Below are 13,748 nucleotides of genomic sequence, written 5' to 3' on the forward strand. Positions count from 1 at the left end.
CACCTTCTTGATCTCACTTACAATGGAACAGCCTTAAAAAAAAAAACAAAAAACAAAACTTTTATATCCAAGAGAGCAGAAATGTTCAGCACAAAAAGCTCTAAAGGGGCCGGAGAACAGGACCAAAAGAGCTGTATTATTGGCATGTTTCTGAGGGTTGGTACTGGAGATCTAAACTAACACTAGAGAATTGGGGAGCTCAGCAAGTATCAACTTTGACAGAGGTCCCATTGATTTGCCATGAGAGTTTTCTGATATGAAATGTTTGGTTCTTCTTAGTCAGGCTGCAGATCAGTAGATGAAGTGTGACTTAAGCAATTCATGCTCCAAATCTGATTCAGGATTTGCAGGTGAAAAAAGAATTCCTGACAAATCAGGAATGCTAGAACCAGCTTGCTAGAAGCCTCCATCTCATCATGCAGTTGGCAGAAACTAAAAAATGGGCAAAACCACTTCCCTCTAAGAGCACAATCAAGGGAGAAAGCAAGTTTTCCTTTCCAGTGGAAGTATGCATATATACAAATGTGAAGCCATGTACAAGTTATTATCAAGACACAACTAAACCTTCAGCTGTGAGCAACTTCTGTAGACTCTCTCAGTTCTGTGAAGGAAGGTATCCTAAGCCAGGCATGTCTCAAGTGAGTTTGAAGTTATTTTATTCTCAGTGCTTTTTGCTGGGTTTTTGGAGTAAGGAAATTAATATCTAAGGGGCACAGATGGGACAATATCCTCACAAGATACCATGAGGAAGACAAAAGGAAACATGTATTACTTCTACAGACTATGAAGCAGTGTGGAAAACGTCTCACTCAAGAACAGTAGATACACTCAATCAATGCACTTACATACTGTCACCTGCTGGGAGAAGAGTAACAGTTAGTGCTCGATTCTCCATAAAAAAGGAGAATGTAGGTTCTGAGGCTGCAGCTTCCTCATTATCTAATGATGCTATTACAAAACATCTATGTAAGTCAGTGTGACAATCTATATAGTTAAGGAAAAAATTACTCTCTGTGCTACTATCTGCATTGTCATCAATGTAAGTATTTAAAAACACAACTTGAGTTTGAAGCCTTGCTGTAAATCAGTAAGGCGCAGTCTGAACACAGTGGGAACTGCCTTTATTAATTTGTATTACTTTCAACAATGATTGCTTTAACCATTAAAAAACAAAAGTCTTCACTATTTAATGACTACTGAAACAGCCAGACCTTTGCAGCCCATTTCATATTCTCCTGAAGCCATTTTAGAGCAGATGTAAACTCCAAGCTGTAAACTTCTTCCATGTTAACATTCATTGTCATATGCTTAAGAAAAAGCTTTGGATCAGATACACGAGCAGCCAGGATCAATCTCTCCACTGCCGCTTGATAGTCACTGTTATTCTGAACTGTCTGCTCTTCACATCTGCAAGTGATTTTTCACAAATACAAAATTAGGTACCATACAGGCCCTGTGTCACTTGCCTGACGCTTTATACTGGCAACAACATCACAAAAACATTAAAATAATGCCTTGTGTTCCCTTCACTTATAATAGATTATGTGAGTTTCTAGACAAATTTTAGCTGATTATTCTGAAGAATTAAAAAGTTGGAAAAAGTGTATTTTTAACATATTTTACTGTGATGAAAAGTAATAGGATTTAACACCAGTGCAAAGTAGGTCTCAAATATTCACAGCATGTTTCATGAAGAAATGTTCGACTGTGGGCTGCAAAATTCAATAAAGGAATGTAAACCATTTTATGAACTGGAAATAGCAAGAATTCATGTACATGCTTGCATCCAAAAGCATTGCTCATTTTTGGCACGTAATCACTTCTGGAATAAGGAGGTGCCTAAGTGACATGCCTACATTTTTGCAAGAGTAGAATTTACCTGTTAAGCAAACAAGCAGAGGTACAATAGCATGCACATGAAAACAAGAGATAAAAAACGTCTCATTTATCAAAAGAATAAAATTAAGAGATGCATTCCTTGGGAAGGGTAGAGGTGAAGGAAGACAGAGTACTCAAGTTTGAGATGCCCCTGTTCATCCTTCTTAACAAATGCAGCATTTCTACGCAGTTTCACATTTTGATGCTGAGCCAGTCAGTGTCAGAGAAAATGGGGTATTGAAAAATAAATTACAGGTATAATCTAGTGACAGTGGTTGGTGGTTTACTGACAAAGGAAAAAGCAACAAAACACATTTTTATCTGAAGGTATTAAGTCTCACAGAAAGGGGGAAAAACTCTAACAAATTTAATATTGAGATATCTCCTATAAAGAGACTCAAGTAAAATGGCTTCATGCACTTTGCAAAAAACAGCCAAGAAATGTTAGAGTTGCTTTCTAAAAGCAACTGTGCCCTTCTACTCCACTGCTTAACCACAAGAATCTATACACCAAGATATCAAGCTGTCCTGTTTTTGAAAACACAGTACACTCTCAGCGTGGTAGACACATTCAGTTAGGGAACACAGGCCAGAAGCACTCTGGAACAATTACTTTTCTGCTACACACATGTAAAAATAATACCCCCCCCCCCCAAATATTTACTGTTCTATAACCAGTTTAGAAACAAGGATTAAAAACAACTTTAAAACCAACCATTCTCTTTCCCAGTCAATGGAAAATAAGAGCTCTCATTAATTACATGATCACATGGATAAATACAATCAAAATGGTACATATCTGACAACAAACCTTTTCAGTATTATTTGAAGAGTCTGAGTAGCAGCCATTGGACTTTGAATATCACTGGCATTTGAAACAAGAAATATTTCAATGGCCAAAAGCATCTCAACCTCAGACAGGTAAGATGGAATCGTCAAAAGTTTGTGATATAAATTTCCGTGCTGTGGTGGGTAGCAACCCAATGATAAAGCACCTGAGGGTAAATGCAGAAACATAAGGATTACCAATTAGGATTACCAATACTGAACATAGCTCTGTTTTCTTCAGTATGTGGCTAAGAATGTGGGAAAAAAAACCCCAAACGCTTAATGGATTTTACTATTTCACCTGTGAAATGGCCGGATTTGAGAACACAGCAAATAGTATTCACTCATAATATTCCCTGTTGTAAAATGTTATTTTTATCAATGAATATTATCAGCGATGATTAAAAAGCTCTTTCAGAAATCCGGGGACTCCCAAGTGCGTAGTAACACAAGGACAATTCAGGACAGGTCGGACAGAAGCTTTAACAACTATGATCACAGTGAGAGGACATTTGAACAGCACCTCCCCTTTTGCTCCCCTGTCCTCTGCCAAGTGGTCCCAGAGACCCAACCTACATAGCATTTCAGAAAAAAAAAGAAAAAAGGAAAAAAAAAAAAAAAAAGGAAACAAGGAAACAAGGAAACAGGGGAAAAAAAGGGAAAAGGGAAAAGGGAAAAGGGAAAAGGAAGAAAAAAGGAAAAAAAAGGAAGAAAAAAGGAAAAAAAAAGGAAAAAAGGAAAAAAAAAAAAAAAAAGGAAAAAAAAGAAAAAAAAAAGGAAAAAAAGGAAAAAAAAGGAAAAAAAGGAAAAAAGGGAAAAAAGGGAAAAAAGGGAAAAAAGGGAAAAAAGGGAAAAAAGGGAAAAAAGGGAAAAAAGGGAAAAAAGGGAAAAAAAAGGAAAAAAAGGAAAAAAGGAAAAAAAAGGAAAAAAAAGGAAAAAAAAAGGAAAAAAAAGGAAAAAAAAGGAAAAAAAAGGAAAAAAAGGAAAAAAAAGGAAAAAAAGGAAAAAAAAGAAAAAAAAGGAAAAAAAAGGAAAAAAAAGGAAAAAAAGGAAAAAAGGAAAAAAGGAAAAAAGGAAAAAAAAGGAAAAAAAGGAAAAAAGGAAAAAAAAGGAAAAAAGGAAAAAAGGAAAAAAGGAAAAAAGGAAAAAAGAAAAAAAAGAAAAAAGAAAAAAGGAAAAAAAAGGAAAAAAAAGAAAAAAAGAAAAAAAGGAAAAAAGGAAAAAAGGAAAAAAGGAAAAAAAAGGAAAAAAAGGAAAAAAGGAAAAAAAGGAAAAAAAAGAAAAAAAAGAAAAAAAGGAAAAAAAGGAAAAAAAAGGAAAAAAAAAAGGAAAAAAAGGAAAAAAAAGGAAAAAAAAAGGAAAAAAAGGAAAAAAAGGAAAAAAAAAAAAGAAAAAAGGCGGCGAGGGAAAACAATCACTTCAATGTCAACAAAGCCAAGTATCCATCCCAGGAGGGATGGACTCCTTAAGTAGCTTGCTAACCACCACAATTCTGAGACAGAATCAAACAGGAAATAATGTGACAATACAGAGAGATGGCTCTTGGTGGACCCTGTCAGAGTGGCTCACCCAGTATCATCTTCGCTCAGAAGTGGGGAGTTGAAAACAATCAGAGACTGTTAGCTTTTAGTTGAAAGGAATTTTCTTTTAGTTAGGATAAACTTCTTAGCCAGACCTCTCAAATATTAAATATTAATAATTTTACCACCACAGCTCTAAACAGAAGCATAAAGAACTCTAATTTGCCTAAATGAAAAAGTGAAGATGATGCACTTTTTAACCATTCCAGGGTTCACATTTTTGAAATTCTGAAACTGAATGTAAAAAATTAATTTTATCAGAATTACATTTATTTCATGCGAGGTAGTATGCACTGATTCCTATTTTCAACTGTCACTATTTCCCAATAAACATTTTGGTTACAAATAAATTTCTGATAGTGACACAGAAAGTACTGTTTTTTTCTTAAAAAGTGTACTCTTACCCATTTCTACCCAACATACTGAGCTGTTATGAGCATATGTTATCCAAAGAACGAAAGGGAAGGATACTGCTTAAGAAGCAACTTACTTTTGTAGTAGGTCCTAGCTTTAGACCACAAAGAACTTCTTCCCAAAGCTGTGATTAATCCTCTAAGTAAAGAAAAATCAATAGCTATGTTTTTTGAAAGCATGAAGTCTACTGCAGAAGATGAGATCCCAAGGTTCTTGCTCTCAAAACAGGCATTTATCAGCTTGTTAAAAAGGCAGCTGTACTGAGAAACATCTACAGTATCTGAAATGAAATTAAGAATATGAACCACTGAATTAAGTCAAACGCAAATCTAATTGAAGAAATGCTTCTCAATCAGTACCTAAATCAGGACTTTTGCTTCCATCAGCAATATGGAACAAGGTTGAGATAACTTATGATAATGCTTTATTCATCAAAAGTCTTTTCATACAGCCAGTTCATTCATGTTGTGAAAAAGAAGCATTAATTTGTAAAGTTAGAATTTGCTGCCAAAACCAATAGCATCAGATAAAAATATATGCACTTGCCCAAGCCTATAAATACAATCTTCACCTGATCTCTCAGACGTAGAATTTACACCAATAAAAATCACCTTGGTGCTTCCAAGTTCTGTTCTACTCTTACTCTGAACTGTCCCCTTCTTGTCAGGACTGAGCAGCCTTGTATCCACCTCGCGCCTCAAAGGACTAGATTCTTTCAGGATTCTCTAAGTAGATCGTCTTCCAACTAAGCTCTCTTAACATACCTAAGAGCACACACTGGCAATAGGACTGAGACCTACATGCAGAAATCAGCTGAGGTTTCCTCAGTGGAGCCTAAGTAACTGTGCATCTCATCCTGAAGTACACATCCAAAATTTGTCAGACAAATTGAGCCCAAAAGAGCACTCAGTTCTTAACATGGTACGTAAAAGCAGCCTAGGTTAGCTAGCTCAGTTATAGAAAAAAACAATGCATTCATCTGAAGTTAAGATAAAATGAATTGCCCCAATGATATCCCTATTTTATCTTATTGTATAGACTGTGTAAGATCCTTAAAAATTTAGTGGGTCTTTCCTGTTGCCCTGTGTAATTGAGCCAACTGGAAAAAGAGGACAGGTGTACAAACTCTGTGCATGTACGTGCATGTGTGTGTACAGTAAGAGCTGCAGAGTACAATATATACTTTAACTGACATTACGCTCTTTGAAGAAAAAAACATGGGCTTGTCTAAAACCATCTTATTTCTTCAACAAATTTTAGCCGGAAAACAAACAAAAAGAACAGTACAGAATCATCTGTTAAATTTGTAGCTCTTAACACAGTACCTCTTTCTTTACTTACCAGAATGATTTTGAAAACCTGGTAAGTTCTGCAGAACTTCAAATGCCTGCCTGTATAAACTCTTCCCCAAGTATTTGTGCACTAGTGTACATAACAGATTATGTCGACTGAGTATGTCCATTTTATCACAGGGCCACAACGGTGCATTTGTGGTCCACTCTGACTCTGTGGCAAACAACAGTGCAGTGTTATTTCTACGAACCGAAACTGCTGGATGCTGAGACTCTTGGCCATTAAGAATATACTGTAAACTGTAGCAGAAAACAAATTTCAGAGTTTCACAAAAAATGGAGTTCTAGTTATTAATAACTTGTTCCCTATCACCAATCCTTCTCAGACAGGTTCTCTGAGCCTTTATATTGTAAATAACCCCTGTTATTAAATATCACTGTAGTAAAATGGGCTGTCAGTGGCATATATAAATATGTGTATATCTACGTACATATATAAAATCAAATAGCAAATTTCAGATCCTCAGTATTACTTTATAGAGTACCTTTTATTCTTCTTTATACTTCTGAGTTTCTTCTCTTTTCACCAGATCAGAATTCCAAAAAGCCACTAATTATGTGTTATTTAATTGCAGAAATATGGTACTATTCTAAAGCTATTTTACTAAATGTGGATACTGTGAGGATTAAAGAAATGCTACATTGACCCAAGCCTGAAAATTTTTAGACACTGAATGTCACCTGGCTCAAAGAAACTACATGGGGCAGGGTCACTTTGCAAGCTGTACCCCTCCCTTACTATGACAGGCTCTTGAGTAGAAAGGTGCTCATGGCAGACTACTGTGAAAACTTCTGAAAAAAATTTCGTATTAGTCATGATAATTCTTACACGTATCAAGAAGAATACTAATCAGTAAGATGGATCACATTTAATTTTTGTTGTCCCAGTATTATTAACTTTATTTAATAACACAGACCAGCTTGTAACTTTTATCTCAGATCTGTCATAGAAGGTGACTGTTCAAATTTAAGCCAAAACTCAGTTTTTATAACACAAGCTTACCTCTCAATACCCATGTTGCTCCATCCAAACTTCCAGTTTTAAGAAAAATTTCTGCAGCTTTATTAACAATTTGACATCTTGATGCAAACCTTTCTGCACCTGTAACTCCTTTCAAGACTGTAAAATGTATCTGTAGCTCATGCAATTTATCCAAAACCTTCCTTCCCTAGCATAAGAGGGAGAAGGGAAAAGGGGGAAGGTCAGAGAAAGCAATGATATCAGTGAACACGGAGTATATTTACACAAAATACAGCAGATTTAATTCAGTGATACAGATTTATAGGTATCAGTTTAGTTATCCAAACTGAGTTGGGAAAAAAAAAAAGTATAGTAAAATTTCTAATAGTAAGTTTTTTTGACTGTGTAGGCAAAAAACCCCCACCAACCCATTGCTGAACAGTTCCCAGCACACTATCCCCCATAACATTATTTCTACTATGTAATGTTCCTATATGGTATTTTTAATACACTTTGTAATTAATTTGTCTTTGCTTACTTTGGTATATTAATATTTTTTACTCTTCTGATTCCACTCAGCACTACACAACCTATAAAATTCTAAAAAGATCATACAGAGAGTTTTCATTTTGCAGCAAAGGCATAATTGTTAAACTGAAATAATTACTCCAGCATAAGCCAAAGAAAACACTGATAGTTGTACCCAGCAGGACAGTAAGCTGGAAAAAGTTGGGCCTATCTGGCCAACAGCATAACAAACAACAACTTTATCATCATATTCCAGGTTGATATTTAGACTGGTCTCCTACAGAAGCTTCCTCTTAACAACTTTTTGGTCAGCCTTTTCAGTCAAAGATGGAAGAAAGGTAGCAGTCTCAAAGATAATTAAGATCTGACCAATCTAAAAAGATGATGATTGAGTCAAAGTGGGATATCAAATTAATGTCCCCAGCAAGGCAAGGACAGGCAGGATTGAGCACTTGTCCCGTCTGGCTGCACCCTGCTGGTCAAGCAACACAAACGAAACTCCAAACTAGACATGTTTCAGCTCTGGCTTAGTGGGTGCACCAATGAAGAGGTGGCTTTTTAAAAATCGTGGTCATATGTGTGCACACATTGTGGTGGTGGAACAAGGGTTGTGGAGGTAGAGGGAAAGGGACATTTAGGAGAACAGAGAAGTTGACAGAAAATGAAACATACTTATTAAGCAGCTCATTTTTGGAAAATGCTTTATGCATATGCACATACATACTGTGGACTGGCATATACTTAAAATTGGAGACTTTTGAAGGCCTACAGGTATCTGCAATGGTTTATCTCAGCATAAGCCAAAAAAGAATACTAACTACATCATTGCAGTTAACGTTTAAGGTGTAAAGAACCCATTCAACTGTAATGTACGTGGCTGAAGGGAAAAAATAAATACCAGAAAGACTCGTGAAATTTTGACAGCAAAATAGAAACTTGCAGTCTAAGTGCAAACCAGAAACAAAATTAAGGAGGATCTGCATCTGTTCCATCCTTCTAGCAAAAGGAAGGGCCACTAAGAAGTGGGTCTTTATAGAAAGATGGAAAGCATCCAGCTATAAGCACAAATGATCTATAAAGGAAGGGCACCCAATTAAAATGCAGTTCTGGAATAAGAGCCTTAATTGGACAAGAGCCTCTGACCAATCATCTGACGTAATAAAAAGTTGGGTAAAAATAAACCATAGCAAAGTCCTTCAAGACAGGAAACAGTTGAAATGGGAAGTGGATGAAATAGTTGCCCAAGGAATGTTAATGTTGCAGGATTCTCTACAAGTAAGTATCCAGAGAGTAGTCTAGTGTTGCTTGAAGAGCTGTCTCCATGGAAGACCTATTCACATGTTTCAAATCTGCGTGTTTTGTTGAAGTACTTCTGTTTTATGGACTTTCCTTAGCTCTTACAAAGAATATTCTCTTCAGGACCAAGAGGCATACATAATTTACTCCCAAGAGCCACCAAGAATCAAAGCTATGCGATAAAGAGGTTTGATGTTCATGAAGGGAAAGTGATCTGAAAAGCACATCTAGAGTTTTAGGCAGTCCAACATATTCATAAAATGGCATAGGGCATGTCCTAAAGCTAAAATGACTTTGGGCACAGCAGGAAGAACAAATCCACTGCTATCTTATTTTCTGTACCACTTTTTGGAAGAAACAAGATATGGGATCAAGCAGATACTAGCCTGTAACCACAGCATTAGGGACTTATCTGATAAATATAATGGAGTGAAACTGGTCGGAGAGAGGTAGGAATGCCAGTTCTAATTCATCCCTGAAGCAGAGATCAGTTTGGGATCTGCCAGTTCTGATAAAAATAATTCAGAGCACAGCTTCATTCACACTCCCATATGGTCAACACAGGTTCTCCACAAGGCTGTTTGAGGATCTTGGTGAGCAGTCTGTTGAGAGGTGGGTCTGGTACCTAAACACAACATTCTCAAAGAAGCAATGATCTTTTGCTCTATACATGAAAAAAAATCATAGTATTGTAAGAACTGTCTACTTTTAGTAGCTCCTGTTATACAAGAGAAACACTACACATGCTTTTGACACCTTGCACCTCTGAAATTAGGACATGAAGATGAACCTCCTTGGAATATCACAGGCCCTGCAACCCAAATATCAGGATCTCCCTTAAGATGGATCTGGAAAGCAGCTAAAATGCATGACGGCATTTCCCTACAAACACTGAGTATATGCTGTCTCTGCTGAAGATGACAGCCAAACCCCAAGCCAAACTAAGCTCTTCAATGGGCATGTGAGCACTCACCACTCCTCAATGCCAAAAATTTAGACTACCTCTTCTATGTCCAGGAATATTTTAACTGTTCTAACTGCTGAGTTTTGTGGAACAAAAATGCTTCAAAAAGTTCTAGTCTAGGTTGACCCTGGAAACAGACTGAGCAGTGCATAGGTTTTACATACCAGAATTCCTGAAGGTTATCCCCTAGAGACAATAATACAAAAGACATTTTAATCCTTTGATGCAAACTAGAAGGGGTTCCTTGACGATAGTTCACAAAAAACCCCAAGAGACAAAAGGGGACAAGGGGAGTGTTTGCTTTTGTTCATAACAATACATGCTGGAAATCATCTTGTATGGGATGAGGAACATCCCAGTACAGCTAATTATTAGTTGTAAGGATCTGGCCCATTGACACCAAGGTAAGTTCAGAATGTGATCACTGACCAAAATACTCTCCAAAATCATCAGTTCTTTATATAATTTCTTATGTTGTCACTGGCCATGTTGCACTGTATAGGATATCCAGCTTGGTGTACACTGCTTCCTTCCAGGAAGAAAAAGATGAATTTAACATTGACACTTGCTGCAGTGAACTTATGATCAATACTGCATGAGCCCTAAAGAGTGTAAAACATCCAGTGAGAGGTCTAGTCTCTTAACCCTGGCCCTTTGTAATGTTTGACAGCAAAGAAAGTATTGTAAAGGGTATTTCTTTGTGGGGTCCGAGTCTTTGCAAGATTCACAGAACTCAGAACCCTAGGTTCAATGGAAGGAAAGCACTTCTAGTGACATCCTGGGGAATGAGCAGTTCACCAAGTGCAGCAGCAGCCTTGCTATGCTTCTCTTCTATCTTCCTGGCCTTATCCATTCCATTTGAGGTCAGGTTCAGAAGTGTCAGTGCAGGAAAGGGCCCACTGAAACTTCTGTAAATATTGCACGAGTTGGGAGTTCTTAGAATACAGCAGTATTGCCAGACAGAAGAAAGTGGCACTTCTGGGAAACAATCCCATCAGACCTCACCCCAGAATCTCAGGAAGACCTGTCTCCTAATCCAGATTCATCCTTAGCTCAGAAAAGTCAAAAGCTGAACCTGAATAATCAAGTTTCTAGGTTGCAAGACAAAGTTATGATGGGCTCTATAGAAGACTACTGCTCAGAAAGGCACAATAAAATGCTTTGATCCAGCTGGACAATTAAGAAGTACTAAGATGGTGGGGAGGCAGGTGGCACACCTAACCATTCAACTAGAGAAACACAGTTTAACATCTAGAAAAGAAATGACTCATTCTCTTTCTTCCCACCAGGTTCCTATAGTCCAGTATACCTTTATCCACTGCAATAGTTTGTGATAAGAATACATTACACTTATCCCAATCCTTCCAATGAAAATTCTGTCTGCTTCATTATGTTGTGATTTTTTTATTACTGGAAAGAAAAAAAATAATTTTAATTTTACATGTAAATGCAGTTTTAAAGAAATTACACACTTGAAAAAACACGGTCATTGTGAAAATATAAAATATACTTTCTGAAATATTTGCCATTAAAGTTTATTCAGGCACTACTTCATAGTAGTCTAGTTTATCCATAAAATGCTTAGACACCTAATGGCATAAATCAGTAACATCATTATTTGTAAAGTAAGCTTTGCATTTTCTGGCACCATGAAGAAATGTTGGCAATTACAGAACTGAGCAATTACAAGTTTTTCTAACCATATTATACAACTGCTTTGGAAGCACTGCTGGTCTTCTAGAGCAGTGGTCTCCAAAGTGGGGTGTGAGCACAACAATCCATTCAGGTGTGGGAAGAAAATATTTTTTTGTACCATTAAAAATAATAAATAAAATATTTTAAAAAGTAGTGTTTATTTCTTCTTTATCTCATCTTTTTAATTTCTATTTTTCTGTACATTTTACAATGTACTTAATATATTAGTGCAGTAGTACATGTATGTAATTTATAGAGAAATAAGTAAATTGGGGGTGAGTGTTTAAAAATTTTTTGCTGGTAGAGGTGCCTATCAGTTCGGAGACCACTGCTCTAGGGAAGACAATGCTCCAAGCCCCACCAAAATCTTCTGTCTGTCACAACTGGAAGCTGTGATAGCTGTTTTATAATATGAAAGTCTGTGGTCAGAAAGGTGATGTCACATATCTGGAATAAAAATTCATCATGTTTTAGTAGTTAATACAGGTTGAAAAAGATCTGAGTCATCCATCACAAAACACTTTAATAACCTGCTGACACTTCACTGAGGCTCAGTTTTCTGCAAACTTATTAGGAAGAATGCTACAGATATGTAAATGAAGGGGCATAGGGAGGAAAGGGGTAAGAAAACCTGCCAGAGCTATTAAGAAATTAGGTGTTTTGTGGACCCAGCCCTTGCAGAAATTCTTGGTTCTTTAGAGAATAAAATAGTTCTGAAAATGTAAATTACCAAAAAAAGTACAAGTGATATATATGATGTAACCCTGCTCCATGTGTTTTGAAATATACAAATACATATAGCTGTATTTACAGCTCTAAAGTTTATTTATGCTGTTAAGACTGTGACAACTCACATGACAATATTTAAATATGTTTGCCTTTGTCCTGCGAATAGGACATTCTTATTAAAAGACCACCAATTTTGGTTTCTCTTCTTGATTTCACAAAGCTCAAATGTTCTTCTTTCAGAACTTTCTCTGACTTTAAGTGGAAGCACTGTAGATTTTACTTCTACTAGAAAATGGCTTCTATTGAGCATTTTAGCTGATTGTATTTGCACCTCAAGAAATTCTGAATATTGTAACATATAAAATTAACCAATATTCAGAAAACAGTATATGAATTTGGTTTTTTACCTCTTTTAAAAACTCTACAAAGAATAGGGATGAACAAAAAGCATTTTTTGCATCTTAATTTTACCTGCATCAGCAAAATCACAAAAAGGAACTCCTGGTCTGTCTGCCTTACAATCTCTGGCTAGTATTTCAGCAATACATAAAGACAATTTCTGAAGATCATCAAAATGTTCACATCCAATTCTCGCATTCACATACAAAGCTCCCAGCTTAGTCCAATCACTTTTTTCCTTGCAATGCTGGGAAGAAGGCAAAGGATAAATATAAGTGAACCTGCTTCCAGAATACCAAACAGAAAATACACTGGAATTCAAGAGATACACATGGGATAGACTTAAAGCAGAAAAAAGATGCAGATGAAACACTACTGCCAAGAATCTCCATGTTCAATATGGCACAGTTACATACTGCCTAACTTGCATGGACTGCTAATCAGTTTTGTCCCTCAAGAAACCAAAATCCTTTTTCCATTTATGTCATGACCCCAAATGGGGAAGCTCATTACTTATTCATCCTATTTAAGAACTGGCATTCATCCAATATTTTACTCTTTTTTTTTCCCCCCCCCCCCCCCCACAATGCATGCCAAATTGATTGTTAGTTTCTATATGAATTAGTCTTTTGCTTGCCAGATCATTTGATGACTTTGGTGTTAAAGCATTAAAAAATAAATCAGTCCTGGTTCTTCCCTTCTTAAATTTTGGTCTCAGGATCTGTGCAGTCAGCATGATAATATGTAAACTGTATTATAATTGTGCACAGTAAGTAAATTGCCTTTGAATATGAAAGATGCAAGTGTCCAATTAAAGAATTTTTTATAGTATTTCCTTATTCTTTAAAATACCTTCTTAGTGCTGCCAATTACAGCCTTTTACAACTGTACCTTTTTATACCAGATATGAATTCTACCTGCTATGTAAAACAATTTCTTTGGTGAGGAATGATGTACCACCACCAATTACAAGCACGACAAATGTAAGGCATAGGAAATAACTGCTTAAAATTATAAAATCTTTGAATTAGATGCAAAACCAAGATAAAAACTGTAACTATGTAAATGTAAATTAAATTACTGACATCACAGAAAAGCCAAAGACAGTTTTCCCCTGCACGTTC

At 36.3% G+C, this 13,748-nt stretch overlaps 1 protein-coding gene across 1 annotated transcript in view; it reads right to left on the reverse strand.

Annotated features, from left to right (window-relative positions):
• Nucleotides 1-1,193: 1,193 nt before the first annotated feature.
• TOPAZ1 (testis and ovary specific TOPAZ 1) overlaps nucleotides 1,194-13,748 on the reverse strand; it is a 42,550-nt gene continuing 29,995 nt past the window's right edge. The window contains exons 15-21 of the mRNA XM_075705849.1: nucleotides 12,697-12,871; nucleotides 11,111-11,211; nucleotides 7,056-7,221; nucleotides 6,042-6,206; nucleotides 4,777-4,980; nucleotides 2,690-2,873; nucleotides 1,194-1,407 (exon numbers count right to left, since the gene is read on the reverse strand). Of these exons, the coding sequence (XP_075561964.1) occupies nucleotides 1,194-1,407; nucleotides 2,690-2,873; nucleotides 4,777-4,980; nucleotides 6,042-6,206; nucleotides 7,056-7,221; nucleotides 11,111-11,211; nucleotides 12,697-12,871 (1,209 nt within the window). The remainder of the gene's footprint in view (nucleotides 1,408-2,689; nucleotides 2,874-4,776; nucleotides 4,981-6,041; nucleotides 6,207-7,055; nucleotides 7,222-11,110; nucleotides 11,212-12,696; nucleotides 12,872-13,748) is intronic.

The sequence above is a fragment of the Pelecanus crispus genome, chromosome 2 (genome assembly GCF_030463565.1).
Source record: "Pelecanus crispus isolate bPelCri1 chromosome 2, bPelCri1.pri, whole genome shotgun sequence".
NCBI lineage: Eukaryota > Metazoa > Chordata > Aves > Pelecaniformes > Pelecanidae > Pelecanus > Pelecanus crispus.